Source organism: Danio rerio, chromosome 7 (genome assembly GCF_052040795.2).
Source record: "Danio rerio strain M-AB ecotype USA chromosome 7, GRCz13ab, whole genome shotgun sequence".
NCBI lineage: Eukaryota > Metazoa > Chordata > Actinopteri > Cypriniformes > Danionidae > Danio > Danio rerio.
This window is the reverse complement of record NC_141027.1, coordinates 40,507,972-40,523,068: the sequence shown is the minus strand read 5'-3', so window position 1 is coordinate 40,523,068 and position 15,097 is coordinate 40,507,972. Positions and strand designations below refer to the sequence as shown.

Below are 15,097 nucleotides of genomic sequence, written 5' to 3'. Positions count from 1 at the left end.
AAAGCATGTAGAGCAGAGCACTTCAAGGATTATTAGTACTGTATTAAGTATTATTTAACTGGTCACACTTTACAATAAGGATTCATTACTCTCAGTTCATGTCAGTAAACAGGTAAACTAATGAAATCTTATGGCAAAGTGTAACTATTTGAATCAGCAATTTATCCATGTTTATCACTCACTGTATACAAACACTATATTGTGTATATATACAGTCTATATATACAGTTGTGCTATATTATGAGACTACAGTACTGTATATTGTACAGTATTCTGTTTAGCTATTTTAAAAGAGCATAACTCATCTTTTTTTTAATATACCTGTCCTCATTACACATTTGTCTTCCCTCTTTTGCAACTGAATCATTTATGCATGAGAGAGTTGAATGTTGCAGTGTTATGAATGACTGGAATGAAAAACAAAAGATTACGCTGTAAACTAATTTAGAGGCACTTTTCCCAGAGCATATTTAAATTGTTCCGCATAAAGATCAACCACTAAGTAAGCAACTAAACCTGCTTATTAGAGTTTAAATGAGCCTTTATAGCCAATAGTAAGGTTAGTGACATGGCTGAAACTAAACCAAACTATATATAAAACTTTACTTCTGTTGCATAATCTGAGACTGGGCAGGTAATTTAATTTAACCCGCATGCTAAATGGAGACTAAATACTGACATTAGACCTACATCTCTTTCAATAGAGAGAAAGCTCTACTAGTGTTTAATATTCTGTTATGTTTGCTGTAAGAGTTTTTGTTATGTTGCAGGTGTTATGGTTATACCACTTTGCTGAAGAGAAGAGACTGTGCTTTGATACTGTAGTGTGTGGTAACATGAATTTTATATCCTGCTCCGCTCAATAGCCAGCAACCATGCTCAAATCAACAATATCTTGCCCATTGTGTGCATTATTTTAAATGTACAATGTTAATCAATATTTCATATTACTACTTTTTAAAAAATAATTGCAAATATTAAGTTAACGTAACTCATTTTATACATTATGCATTACTTCATGTTTACAATCTAGTCCAGTGGTTCTCAAACTGTGGTACGTGTACCACTACTGGTACGTAGGCTTCCTTCTAGTGGTACGCAGAGCAATGAAATATGTCATGTACATGCTACACACATTTCAAAATTTATTAAAAATGATGTATATAATATGCCATATATGACATATAGCCTATATTTCTAAGGTAATATGCCACGTTTTTTTAACTGTGCAGAGTTGTAGCTGCTTTACTGGGCCTACTACGCTACTGTATTTCAATACTGCTTATTTTGGTGGTACTTGGAGAGACAATTTTTTTCTGAGGTGGTACTTGATGAAAAACGTTTTAGAACCACTGCTCTAGTCTAAACAGAAAGCACTGTTGAAATCTTTAAATCAAATGTTAAATAATCAATACTCACAATTGTTAATGGGGGATCAAAGACTCCCAAAAAGCTTTGAAAACAAACAGCAGAAGTTCAGGTTCAACTACTGGATGTTTAAACTCACCAACAACCAAGGACATTTTTTAAATGGTAAAAGGAGCATTGCCAATTGTGTGCATGAGCTTCAACAGCATGCCTGATCAAATAAGTATGCTTACAATTACATATCATTGCTTCCTGGCACAAGAGTTCATCTACATATGAAAACATATTTGAATAAGTATGTGCTTACAATTACATTTGATTAGTTCCTGGAAGTTCATAAACATATGAAAAATATATATTTGAATAAATATGTGCTTACAACCACATTTGATTGTTAATCTACATAATGAAACTTTACTACAAAATTAAAAATCCTGAAACAGACTGATGAACTCATCACATGTCTGAAAATTGTGTTTGAGACATAATATTATATAAGCATTAAACAAAAAGAAAGAGAAATACAATCATGAAAAGCCATGCCATGAAAAGCCTTCTAAAAGATGAGCCTAGATCCAACTGCTAAAACCATTAAGAGTTCGGATGGGGGTGTCAGCCCAATCTCACAAGTAAACATAACTATTTTACATAGGCTGTAGACAGAAAAGTAGCTCAATTCATACGCTTTAATTCATATGAAACCCTAAACCTTGCCCCTCACTCAAAAAAAAAGAAAAAAAGATATAATTTTTTGCTGCTCGTTCAAACCACTTCTTTAAAATCAGGTGAAACAACACAATTCTTCAGATTTTTTGTTTTGTTTTTGTTTTCGTGGGGGTGTGTGGCAACTTAATGTTATTTACAATTTTAGGTTGACTGAACATAACAAAATTAGGGTAACTTCATTGTGTGGAATCTAGGATTTTTAAATTGATAAACCCAACCATCCTTGGAGGATGATTAAATCATAAAATGTACAAATGAGATTGTACAAAATCATAAAAATCAGCCACTAATTGAAAAAGTTATGATTTGCCTGAGATTGCATTAGGGTTCGCGAGGCTAATGTGTTGAAAATACCTGAATGAAGTTGATCAAATAAGCAGATTTCAAACATTCCTCTACTATACATTTTCTTTGATTTATGTCACTAATCACACCCTTTCTGTACATTCATCAAAAACTACTTCTTATATTCTCCAACCTGTTTTCTCATATTCTTTTCAAATTACACTTGACATTCAATATCTCAATTTCCAGCGAGTCGTGGTAAAACCCAGCTTCATCTTCTGTAATAAAAGTGCGCCAACATTCTCCATGTAAAACAACACGCTGAACACAAATTATAAACCTCATAAAAATATCAAAGAAAGAATGATGTTAATAACTCCTCTATTGATTTGCCTCCCAAGTGGATGCAGTTCCCCAAACATCTTCATAATGCAAGCATAGTGCTCTCTGAGCTTACAGTAATCAGCAGTCCTAAACAACAGGACACTGGAGATGTACAGAACACTTCTTTTCTGCAGTGAAGATCCACAGCAGCACCAATAAACTTTAATAGCAGAAGAGCAAGCACTCTCAATGCTGCAGTGCTAATGACCTTAGCCGAATGTTGCTTTTGGTGTTTTCTTTTGCGCTTAGCTAGTGATAAGAACAATCTAGAGTTTGAGCGTAGGAATTAGGGATGCAACGATTATAGATTTTGGTTGTACGATTATAGTCTGAGGAATAATAGCATAAAATAATATTTAAAAAACAATAGTCCATTTTGGCAGCACGGTGGTGCAGAGGGTAGCGATGTCGCCTCAAAGCAAGAAGGTTGCTAGTTTGAGCCTCGGCTGAGTCAGTTGGCATTTCTGTGTGGAGTTTACATATTCTCCCTGTGTTTGTGTGGGTTTCTTCCGGGTGCTCCGGTTTTCCCCACAGTCCAAAGACATGCACTATAGGTAAATTAGGAAGGCTAAGTTGTCTGTAGTGTATAAGTGTAAAGAGTTTGTGTGGATGTTTCCCAGTGATGGTTTGCAGCAGGAAGGGCATCCACTGCGCAAAACATGTGTTGGATAAGGTGGCGGTTCATTCCACTGTGGTGACCCCTGATGAATAAAAGGACTAAGCCAAAAAGAGAATGAATGAATGAATAGTCCATTTCTCTTGCGACTTAAAAACAAGTGAAAAAAAGTTTTGGGCAATTAAAGTTATCATTTTACACTAAAAATAATTAAAAGAAAAATAAATAAACAAATAAATAAAAATAAGAATCTATCGAAAAGAATAGTATTCGTCTAATGTCAATCAAAGCTACATATTATGCATGTAGAAAGTAAGTTCCCTTTTAAAGCAAACGAATGTAGTCAAAGGCTGCTGAACCTTTGTCTGAAAGGCACTTTTGATCAACTGTATTACAAAATTGTTTGATATTTTTCATTTTGTATTTTATTTTTTTTTATTAGGATTAGAAATGTGATTGGCCTATTCTTGTCACATGACTCACGGTGCGCTCGCGGCATTCTTTCGCCACTAGGTGTGCCTGGAAAGCATGAGTGCGTCACGGCGCTCCCACATTTTACACCCCACATTTCTTCATGTTAATTGCTGATTTAAAAATTTTTGATTTCCCATTAAAGAAAATAAAGCGGTTCTTTAAATGCTTAGTTCAATCAACAAAATTTCATTTACATCCCAAGATGTAGCTAACATTTTTTTTCTTCTTCAGTAGAACATTAAACATTTTAGCTGAATCTGTGGTCCTCTGTGATTCACACAATGGCATACAAGTGGCCATGTGTCCTAATGGTAAGGAGTCGGACTTGACATCAAAAGACTGCAGGTTCAATTCCGGGTCCTGGCAGGAACTAACAATAGTGAGGAGAGAACAAAGTGCACCTTTTTATCCATCTTCGATACTCAGTTATGGTTCCCCTGAGTAAGACACCTAACCTTTAATTGCTCCCCGAGCACTGAAAGAAATAGCAGCCCACTGCACCGGGAGTATCCTCACTTTATGTGATTGTGTGTGTGTGTGTGTGTGTGTGTGTGTGTGTGTGTGTGTGTGTGTGTGTGTGTGTGTCTGTGTGTGCTTTCAGTTCTCACTCCAAATGTGTGTGTGTGTGTGTGTGTGTGTGTGTGTGTGTGTGTGTGTGTGTGCTTCAATGAGTTAAAAGCAGAGGACCAATTTCAAGTATGGATAAAACCATACTTGAAAAGGTCACTTCACTTCAAAAGTACAGAGAACTCTTTACTGGGGCTGTGAATTAAAGCTTAAAATATTGTAAAAAAAAATATATATATATATATACAGTTTTATTTCAAAACACCTCATGGTGGACTTGATTTGATGATTATTTTTAATCTAAAAATGGGTGACCAATAACTCAACAGCTTCAGCTAAAAATCTTCTTTAATGATCTTCTGAAGAAAAAAAAGTCACCATACATCCTTAATGGCCCGAGGGTGAAAACATTAACTGTAAATTTTCATTTTTTGGATAAACTATCCCTTTAATGGTATTGATATGAACTCCCGCGCACATTTTAGAAAAAAAAAACATTTTAAAACTGTAATAAATTCCTACAGTACAGTTCTTTACACAACAGAAGGAGCTTGAAACCCCTACACTGTAGATGAGATTACTGATGAAATCACTACACGCCTGGGTGTGTGTGTGTGTGTGTGTGTGTGTGCATGATCAGCACAACCCGAGGAGCAACACTCATGAATCTGTACCAGCGTTTTACTGCAGACAGTAAGTCAAGGCAACACATTAAGGGTCTCTCTAATCTGCCATTACACTGGTCACTTGGAGGCTGTTTGAAAAACTATTTTTGTTACTTTAATTATTTAGTTTGTACCTAAACAATTTCTAGGTAATACATGCTGGGGGGAAATGGTACATTGCATCTACAGTACATGCATAATGCATAAATTTACTGTAATTGTAATTTAACAAATGGAACTGTGAATGCATTTCAAAGTCATACAGTATAGTAAATATTATATTTATTAAACAGCTCTCAGGAACACTTGATTCCAATTGGTCAATCATACCTAAAATAATAATAAAACAGGCTCATCCAGGCAACTGAAGAAGACTTGTAAGAATGCTTTTTTAAAGTAATATAAAAAGAAAAAACAGTAATCCTAATTCATTATTTCTGTCACTACAATTATTTATCGTGAAAACCCATGAAAAATGTATGTTTCTTTCATATCTGCTAATTGCTACCAAATCTATTCTCAAAATGTTGTATTTAGTGAACTAATCAAATCATTCATCCACTTTCCTTTAGCTTAGTCCCTTTATTTATCAGTGGTCGCCACAGCGGAATAAACCGCCAGCTTATCAAGCATATGTTTTACGCAGCGGATGCCCTTCCAGCTGCAACCCAGCACTGGGAAACAACCATTCACTCTCACATTTACATTCATACAATACGCCCAATTTAGCTTATTTAATTCACCCATGGAGCATTTCTTTGGACTGAGGGAAACCAGAGCACCTGGAGGAAACCTATGCCAATCAATCACAGAAACACCAACTGACCCAGCAGGGGCTCAAACCAGTGACCTTCTTGCTGTGAAGCGACAATGCTTACCACTGAGTCACCCGCCAATCCGAACTAATAAAATACTTCTAAATATTCTTTAATCAATATTCTATATCCAGTTATTTACTTATGTGGAAGATAGCCATGAAATCAGTGTGTTAACAGTAGTGTGTAAACAATGTTGTGTAAAAAGTAGGCATAATTGAAACTTTTAAAACTTCAAAACATCACTTTTTTTAATTTTTAAGCTTACAAAATAAACCTTCATCTCAGAAACATGAATTCAATCGAGTATGTGTGAAGTACAAGTCATTTAGCTGATGTGGCCAAAAGGTAAATGCATCTCTACGCAATCCTGAGACAGTTATAATGTGTGTAAAAGCTTATAGGTAATTAAAATCAGCCTACATCAGAGAGAAAGAAAGATGTTTTTCTAAAACTGCTGAATAATGGCTCTACAATGAAGTTGATATAGGCCTGCAGCAAAGTACAAATACACAAAGAAAAACAAAGGAGGCGGTGTTATAAATCTATGGACAAGAACCAAGAGACCCTTATATCAAAACAAAACAGCCTGACCCACATGAAAATAATGAATCAAAGCAGGTTCTACAAGATGCCTTGCAGGATTGAAATAAGATAAATTATTCCCAGAAAAAAATGTCTTACCAAGTAAAGATATAATCCATTTTTAGAATGAAAAGTTCACTTACTTAAGACCTGGAATGTCCAATATGTTTGTGAGGCCTGTCCAGTTTATGTCCAACAGCTGAATGAGAAGGAGAGAGTGAAGGACATTTTCAATCAATACCCTGATCAAATTGCCTATTAGACATTCTGTTAACATTATAAACTACATATGTACATTATGAGTACATATATAGCTACATATCAACTAACTCACATTTGAGTATTGACAGAGCAGGTTAGGGTGAGTACAATAAATGGATGTATATGTAGTTAAATATCAAACATTATGCAGACAGTCTACTAATACGCTACTGACTGCTACTTGACATGACAAAATTACAAACCATCTTAAAGAAACCATCAAAACTAAAGCAATCTCACTACTATATTTTACAGTATGTGTACTTCATGTGATCCTATGCTGTACGTAAAGCAATCATTCACCATAAAAAAGCTAAAAAGGCTGGCTCAATTTAAAATTTGAAAGCAACCAGCTTTAGGACATTTTTGAATTTACTCAACTTAAATAGAGTCAAGTGCAGTACTGGATTGACAGTTGAGTCAACTCAAAAAAACTCTGCATCAAGTTGCCTTACAACTTTGGGTCAAATTTGTTTGTTGTTTTACAGTCTAGAGGTTTCAAACATTAAACAAACCCTTTTTGTTTTGCATAAACCTCGTTTTATAAAAATAAAACAAATCTGTCAATAAATCTGTCAATTGTTAAAAAATGTTGAGTCCTAAAACTATCTTATGATTTGACGGTCTTAAACTGTAAATAAATTACAGCTCTTATAAATTAATTCATTTTCCTTTGGCTTAGTCCCTTATTAATCAGGGGCTGCCACAGTGTACCGCTAACTATTCCAGCCTATTTCATGCAGTGAATGCCCTTTCAGCCAAAAGCCAGTACTGGGAAATAGGGCTGCACGATTAATCGAAAAAAGATCACAATCTCGATTCGACCCAACACACGATCCTAATTCAGCTTTTTCTACGATTCAGCCAATTATATTTTCAAGGTTAGGAGAGAAGAAAAGGCGGCCGCAGAAGTCTTCACACCAACATTGACACCTTCAAATGGAGTAAAAGTGTCCCATACTGTATTTATAAGGTATAATTCACCCAAAACGTCATTTCTGTCTTCATGTAATGATGTATTCAAGGCAGCGAAATCGCACGTGAGCTGACGCACTGTTTGTTTACTTCCGAAAACGCACGCATGCACGCAAGTGATGCCTTCTTTAGTGAACAGAACCTGCATATGCTGTGAATAACAGGTAATGAAGTTGTAAATAACGTTCAGTTTGTTGCAGAGCGATCGTTTGAGGGGCATGCATGAGGTTTGATTAGCATGTATGTGTTTTTCTCTCACAGTGACAATAGCCATGAGCCGCACTAGGAAGTGAAAGTGAAACCTGTGCGCACATTATTTAAATGATCATATCGCATTTTAGAGTTATGATTACGACAAGCATTTGATATGTTTTTTTCTTTCACAGCAAACACAAAGTTTTGTGCATAAAAATAAATGTTTACTGTGTCAGCATAACAACCCAAGCCTATATTTAATGGAAATCTAATGGTCTAAAATGTTTTTAATGACAGGTGATAAGCACATGTCTTAAACATAATAATTCAATTTTATAATTATGAATAGTTATATTCTGATGTCATCATTTTACTGTGAATTAACAAACAGGACATATTTGAAGTCTGTTCAAGTCCCCCATAATACAAAATTTAGCATTTTAAGCAACAGTAGAGCTACACACAGTCCTAATATTACTAGTGTCGTTTTACCATATGTTTAAGAATTAACAATAATAATAGGCTAATCATATTAACTTTTATTTACATTTACAGAATCATGAGAAAGAATCGTTATCTTAATTTTAAGCAAAAAAAAAATTGTCATTCACATTTTGGCCAGAATCTTGCAGCCCTACTGGGAAATACCCACACACTCTTGCATTAACACACGCATACACTTCGGCCTATTTAGTTTATTCATTCACCTATAGAGCATGTCTTAAGACTGTAGGAAACAGGAGCACCCGGAGGGAACCCACGTGAAGAGAACATGCAAATTCTAGACAGAAATTCCAACTGGCCATGCCGGGACTTGAACTAGCAACATTCTTGCTGTGAGAGAGACAGTGTTAATCATTGAGCCACCATGCGACCCCACTCTTAAAAAATTAAAAGGAAATCATAAAACTATTATTAAACACATAATTCTCAAGCATAATTTTACAAGTAACTACTTGAGTAAATGGCAAAAATCTCAGAATTTTTCACATATTTCACTTTTGTTGGAATGGTTGTTAGGTTGTGCTTTGTTGTCACACCCTATATTATAAGCAAATCTGACAACTCATGGAGAATGAATTTTTTACTTATAAATTTTATCACAATTTTCTGATAAACCAAATATTCATATAAGAAGATAAATGACAACAATGCAGATTCTCTCATGCTATTTGTATATTATGAGTTTGTTTTTTAATTGTTTTTGCTGTTACCCCATATTTAATTAATTTCTTAGTCCCTTTATTCATTAGGGATCGCCACAACGGAATGAACCGCCAACTTATCAAGCATATGCTTTATACAGCGGATGCCCTTTCAGCCGCAAACCATCACTAGCAAACACCCATATACTACCACATTCACACTCATACACTACGGACAATTTAGTAAATTCAATTCACCTATAGTGCTTGTCTTCGGATTGGGGAAACCGGAGCACCCAGAGGAAACCCACTGGAACACGGGGAGAACATGTAAACTCCACACAGACACGCCAACTAACCCAGCCGGGACTCGAACCAATGACCTTTTTGCCGTGAGGTGACAGAACTGTAAAATGTGCTACACAAAAATATCTTGTATTTGCTCATAGAAAAGAAACAAGTACAAAACAAAATGGCTTGCAAAATTCATTTATATTCTTCTAGGCTTAGTTCCTCTATTAATCTGGGGTCGCCAAAGTGGAACCAGCATATGTTTTACACAGCGGATGCCCTTCCAGCTGCAACCCATTACTGGGAACATCCAAACACACTTGTACACTACGGACAATTTTGCCTACCCAATTCATCTGTACGGCATGTTTTTGGACTTGTGGGGAAAACCGGATCACCCGGAAAAAAACCCACGCGAACACAGGGAGAACATGCAAATTCCACACAGATATGCCAACTGACCCAGCTACCTTCTATATATATATACATGCCTCAGGTAATAATTTAACATCAGCATGGATGAAAGCCACACTATAAAGAAAGCACAGAAATAACAAGAGTACAGTATGTACTGTTAGTTACTGTAATGGGAACGATCCTTATCCCATACATAAACAGGAAAGTAAGAGGGAAGGATGGACAACAAGCAAACCATCTATTAAAACTGAAATGCAATCTAAAAATGTTCTGTTAGCCTCTTCAGTGTCGCCCACACTGCAGAGGATCATGTGAAGAAAGGCCATCACTGCAGTGCTACAGTCCAAACCCCTTTAGTTTCCCCACACCTGTCTCATTCAGGTCTACACTTCAGCTAGAATGAGACAGAGCTAAGACAACCTGCTGTGAAATTAGCCCTGCTGCTAATCTGGTATCCTGACAGACTGCTGAATCTGGGTCAGTGACGCTGTATGTCTGCCACTGCTATATGCACGTGGTAAAGCTATTAAGAACAGTTTTTGCTGGTTAGCAAACCTTTAAATAGAGGCTTAACCAGAGTCAGAAATTAGCTTTTTTATTAAGTGAAAATATTTCCAGATACATTCTTACCTCTGAATAGAAAGTTTCAGTTTTTTTATTTTTTATTATTTGATCTGTGTTGTCTTTTATGTCAAATACTTTCATCAAGCACTTCCATCACACAGAGGATTATATACACCATTATCGATTACAACAAACTATTCAAAACTGTAATTTATTTACACAAAGAGCTCATTGTAGGTTAAGCCTGTAATATTAAGAGAGGTTTCCTCGAGGATCAGTTTTTGTAATTTAGGAACTTCCCTGTTTCCACAGACATATCCACCACCCCAGGGTGTCAAAAATTTCATTATTGTTTGATGCTGCATTACATAATAAGAGCTTTTCAAAAACATGTATGGCTATTTTTTAAAGGCCAACAGCAGTTAAATACTATTTTTTAAGGGCTCTTATTATGTAATGCAGCAACTCTCTTGAAATGGGGTATATGCATGCTGACTTTTAAATTCAGTCAGCCAGCCCCAGGGCTTCTGGTTAAATGTCATCCCATACAAAATCGTTGCATTTAAGATCAGATTAAAAACAACAAAAAAAAAAAAAAACAGTGATCATCACTGCCTGAGCAAGAAGCACTGCATTAAATGATATTTTTCTGCGCCATGTCTTATATCGACATTAATTTTACACCAGTATTTTCAATGGCATTTCTGCGCTTGCCTGCTTTCTTTCGTATATACGTTTTTTACTTTTACTTTACGTTCTTTATTGTCCACAAGTGGAAATTTAGCTTTGACTTCATCACACAACCATATCAGCATTCACATTACACATATCACGGGAAAAACAGGCAACACAAACACATTCAGTATCATCACATAAATCACATTAAAAACTCAAATTAAAACCCTATACATACTCAAAACGCAGTTTTTAAAATTCTAATAGCAGTCAACACAAAGGACATTAGATACACATTTTTCTTTACTTAAGGTTGCCTAAAACATCCTTTTGATGGCTTTTTTACACTTTAACAACCAAATGGAAGATTAAGTCTATTTAACTGATTATATTTTAATTACATGACAACATCCATGCTGTATAAATAACCTTATGAAATTGAAAATAGTCACATAAAGCTTTCACTGGAAGTTCATTATTGGCTGAAAAACACTAGCTGTGCATATAGCCCAGGTGTGGGCAAACTTGATCATGGAGGGCCAGTGTCCTGCATAGTTTAGCTCCAACCCTATTTAAACAGACCTCCCAATAGAGTTCAAGTGATCTTGAAGACACTGATTAGTTTGTTCAGGTGTGTTTGACTAGTGTTGGACAAAACTCTGCTGGGACATCAGCCCTCGAGGATCAAGTTTGCCCATCCCTGATATAGCCTATTAACTAAGTGACACAATGGGGTGCTGTATAGCTTTAGTGGTCTGTGAAAACAAGGAGGTTTTGTTTATAATGAAAAAACCGAGCGCAGTTTATTACCTCACATCTGTGTCATTTGTAGAAAGTGCATTAAAAACGTCAAAAAAACAGACTGCAACATTTTTGAACATGGAAATAGACAAAAATTACACAACATTTTAGAACTAAAAACATTATCTTGTAAAATAAATATGTACACACTTGCAACCTTTACAGTCCTCCCTTTCATGTTTTAGTATTTATCATAATATTCCAGACCAAACGATGATCATAAAAGTCTGGAAGATTGATTTTATATTTAGCAGGAGCAAGACAGAGATTTGATGTTGTATTATGGGGAAAGTGAAACCAACATTACCAATAAACTGTGCTATATACCGTAAATGTACGTGATGTTCCTACTGAACAAAAATGCGCAAACATCGAATTGTTTCCATATGTTAAATACTTCATTACTTAACTGATATTTTTTTATAAAGGTTTCTCATTTAGAATGTAATGTAAAAATAAAATAATATAAAATCATAAGTCAATTAAAGATATTGATGTCGACTAATTATCATCTTCAACTTATATCTGAAAATAAACTGCAGACCTAATGTCACTGACGGTCATATTCAGGAAGAAACCCTTACACCGTCACTGCTCCTTAATAAAGAATTACCACAATGTGCAGATATGAATCTAAGTCATTCATCTGCAAAACGTCACACACAGCTGACCATCTCTGACTCGTACATTCCTGAGGATTTCCATGATACACACTATACACACTGAAAACTAAATATTTCAGGCTTGTTAAGAAGAACCAAGCATCTGCCCACTCACATTCCAGCCTTCTGATGTTAAGTCTTGTCTTTTTCTTATCTAATCTGGCTTCACTAAGACACTCCTTCCATGACATGCATCTTTTCTAGGAAATAACACACATTGTGACATTCTACAGTATGTAAAGCAGAAACCTGCCTGTGTTCAAATGTATCTTTATCTTGCAAACAAAAGACAACAGAGCTGGTTTGTGCATTTTAACTCTACTATTAGAGTTAGTTACTATTAAAGAAATATAAATAAAATGGATATCAATTCTCAAGTTAAATGAATTTGTAAATATACAGCCAGCAACACAAAGATGATGGGTTTGTGGAACAGATAAAGTACACAACCTTAAATGCAATGCAACTGTAGAAATTACAGCTGTGCAATTTGACAATATAATTGGGTAAGCAAAATTGTCCATAGTGTATGTGTATGAATGAGTGTGTATGGGTTTCCCAGTGATGGGTTGCAGCTAGAAGTCTGCTACGTAAAACATATGCTGGATAAGTTGGCGGTTTAATCCACTGTGATGACCCCAGATTAATAAAGGGACTAAGCTGAAAAGAAAATGAATGAATAAATGAATGAAAGTGTTTTATATTTTATTCATATTTATTTTATATTTTATTAAAATATTTGCCCTAAAGTTCCTAATACAGTGAGCAATATGATCACAAGTGCATTTCTGAGTATTTACTTTAAAATGTAAATAAAGAAATAGTCCTTTACATGTGGTACATTATTATTATTATTATTATCATCATCATCATCACCATTATTATTATTGATGCAACTATTAATTTGTTGAATTTATAGAAATAAAGTAGTAAACTTTTTATACAATAATGAGGAGTTTGCATGTTCTCCCCATGTTCTCATTGGTTTCCTCCAGGTGCTCCAGTTTCCCCCCACAGTATGAAGACATGCCCTATAGTCTTGAATGTGTGTGAATGTGTAAGTATATGGTTGTTTCCCAGTACTGGATTGTGGCTGGAAGGGAATCTGCTGCTTAAAACATATGCTGGAATAGTTGGTGGTTCATACCACTGTGGTGACCCCAGATGATCAGGGACTAAGCCAAACGAAAATGAATGAATGAATGAATAAATGAATGAATGAATACAATGGAGGGAAAAAAACATAATATTTTTGGGAAAATGCACACATTCAGATTCAAGATGAGTCCAAGAGAACAGGCAGCAAATGTAGACCAACTAGTTTGACCAACTACAGAAGCATTTAGCCAAAGGGAAACAAGTCTTGCAATCAATCTTTTTTTAGAAGTCACTGTAAAAAGATATGTCCAGTCTTAAAAATACAAGCAAAAAAATTTTTTTTTGAAAGTCTGGTCTGAGACGCTTATGCAACCAGCCCCAGATGTACTACATATTACAATTTTAGAAACAAGCAACGTGTCTTGAGTTTACATTAGGCAATAAAAACAGACAGTAACACTAAAGTGTTTGAGTTCATAACTTACTGGCTTCTTGAGGAAGAAGAGGGAAAAGGCACCAACCAGCGGCATATTCCCCAAAAGTGGCTCAAGAATCACCCGCAGAACTCCATGTAGCTATTCAGACACAAAATAAGAGTGAAATATTACATAAAACGTTGATACGTGTGAGGGAATCTCTCTGGAGAATTTGGTGTTTCCTCCTCTTGTTAAGTAACTTATATCTCTCTTAAAAAAAAAAAAAAAACAGAAAGGGTCTTCACCAGATGATATTAAATAAAAGCATTTTGGCTTCAAGAAAACCTTTTTAATGCATCATTACCATGAGCCAAGTAATCCCTGAAGAGAATGACAAATTCAACTTAAAATTTTCTTCTCAAGTAAATATATTATATTCTAAGGATGGTTAGCATCTCTGAAAAACAAGGATATGTTTTTTGCAGAGAGAGAAAGAGAGGCGCTGTCAAACCAACCTCTATGTACAGTACCTCAGGCTAATGATGAATGTTTCAGGATCTTGACACTGATGCATTTATTTATTTTGCTCATGACAGCACTCCACATATGCTCAGTGATATCCTAAAGGACATTTACCTCCACAACCATCACTGCCACTCTGAGCTCCAGAATTATTAGCTTCTGTTTTAAACAAACTGTCACTAGCAAAGAGCTGCTAATGAGAACAAATAATTCAAGGCAATGTCCTTTGAGCAGTCATTTGCAGAATCACAATGTGTGGAACAAGGTTATACAAGATCACCCGATGCATACATTAAAGGGATAGTTCACCCAACACTGGCAATTCACATTCAATTCAAGTATCATTTACTTTAATTGTCTCAAACCTGCTTGACGTTCTTCTGTTAAACACAAAAGAAGATATTTTTAAAAAATCTAGAAACCTGTAACCGTTGAATTCCACAATTTTGGGGATTTTTGATTACAGATTATCAACTTTCTATTAAATATCCTATTTAGTGTACAACAGAAAAAGAAAATCATAACATTTTGGACCCACTTAAAGAGTAATGCAAATTAAATGGAAATTTAACCATTGTTCTTATTTGTTT

The 15,097-nt window shown here is 35.3% G+C and overlaps 1 protein-coding gene across 12 annotated transcripts in view; it reads right to left on the bottom strand.

Annotated features, from left to right (window-relative positions):
* Positions 1-15,097, bottom strand: part of esyt2b (extended synaptotagmin-like protein 2b) — an 846,120-nt gene that overhangs the window by 20,650 nt on the left and 810,373 nt on the right. For all 12 annotated transcript variants that reach the window (XR_015496020.1, XR_015496021.1, XR_015496022.1 and 9 more), the window contains 2 exons: positions 14,055-14,144; positions 6,629-6,684 (listed from right to left, as the gene is read on the bottom strand). Coding sequence is in view for 8 of the 12 variants with exons in the window: in XM_087261605.1 (XP_087117731.1) it covers positions 6,629-6,684; positions 14,055-14,144 (146 nt within the window). In the remaining 4 variants the exon portion in view is untranslated. The remainder of the gene's footprint in view (positions 1-6,628; positions 6,685-14,054; positions 14,145-15,097) is intronic.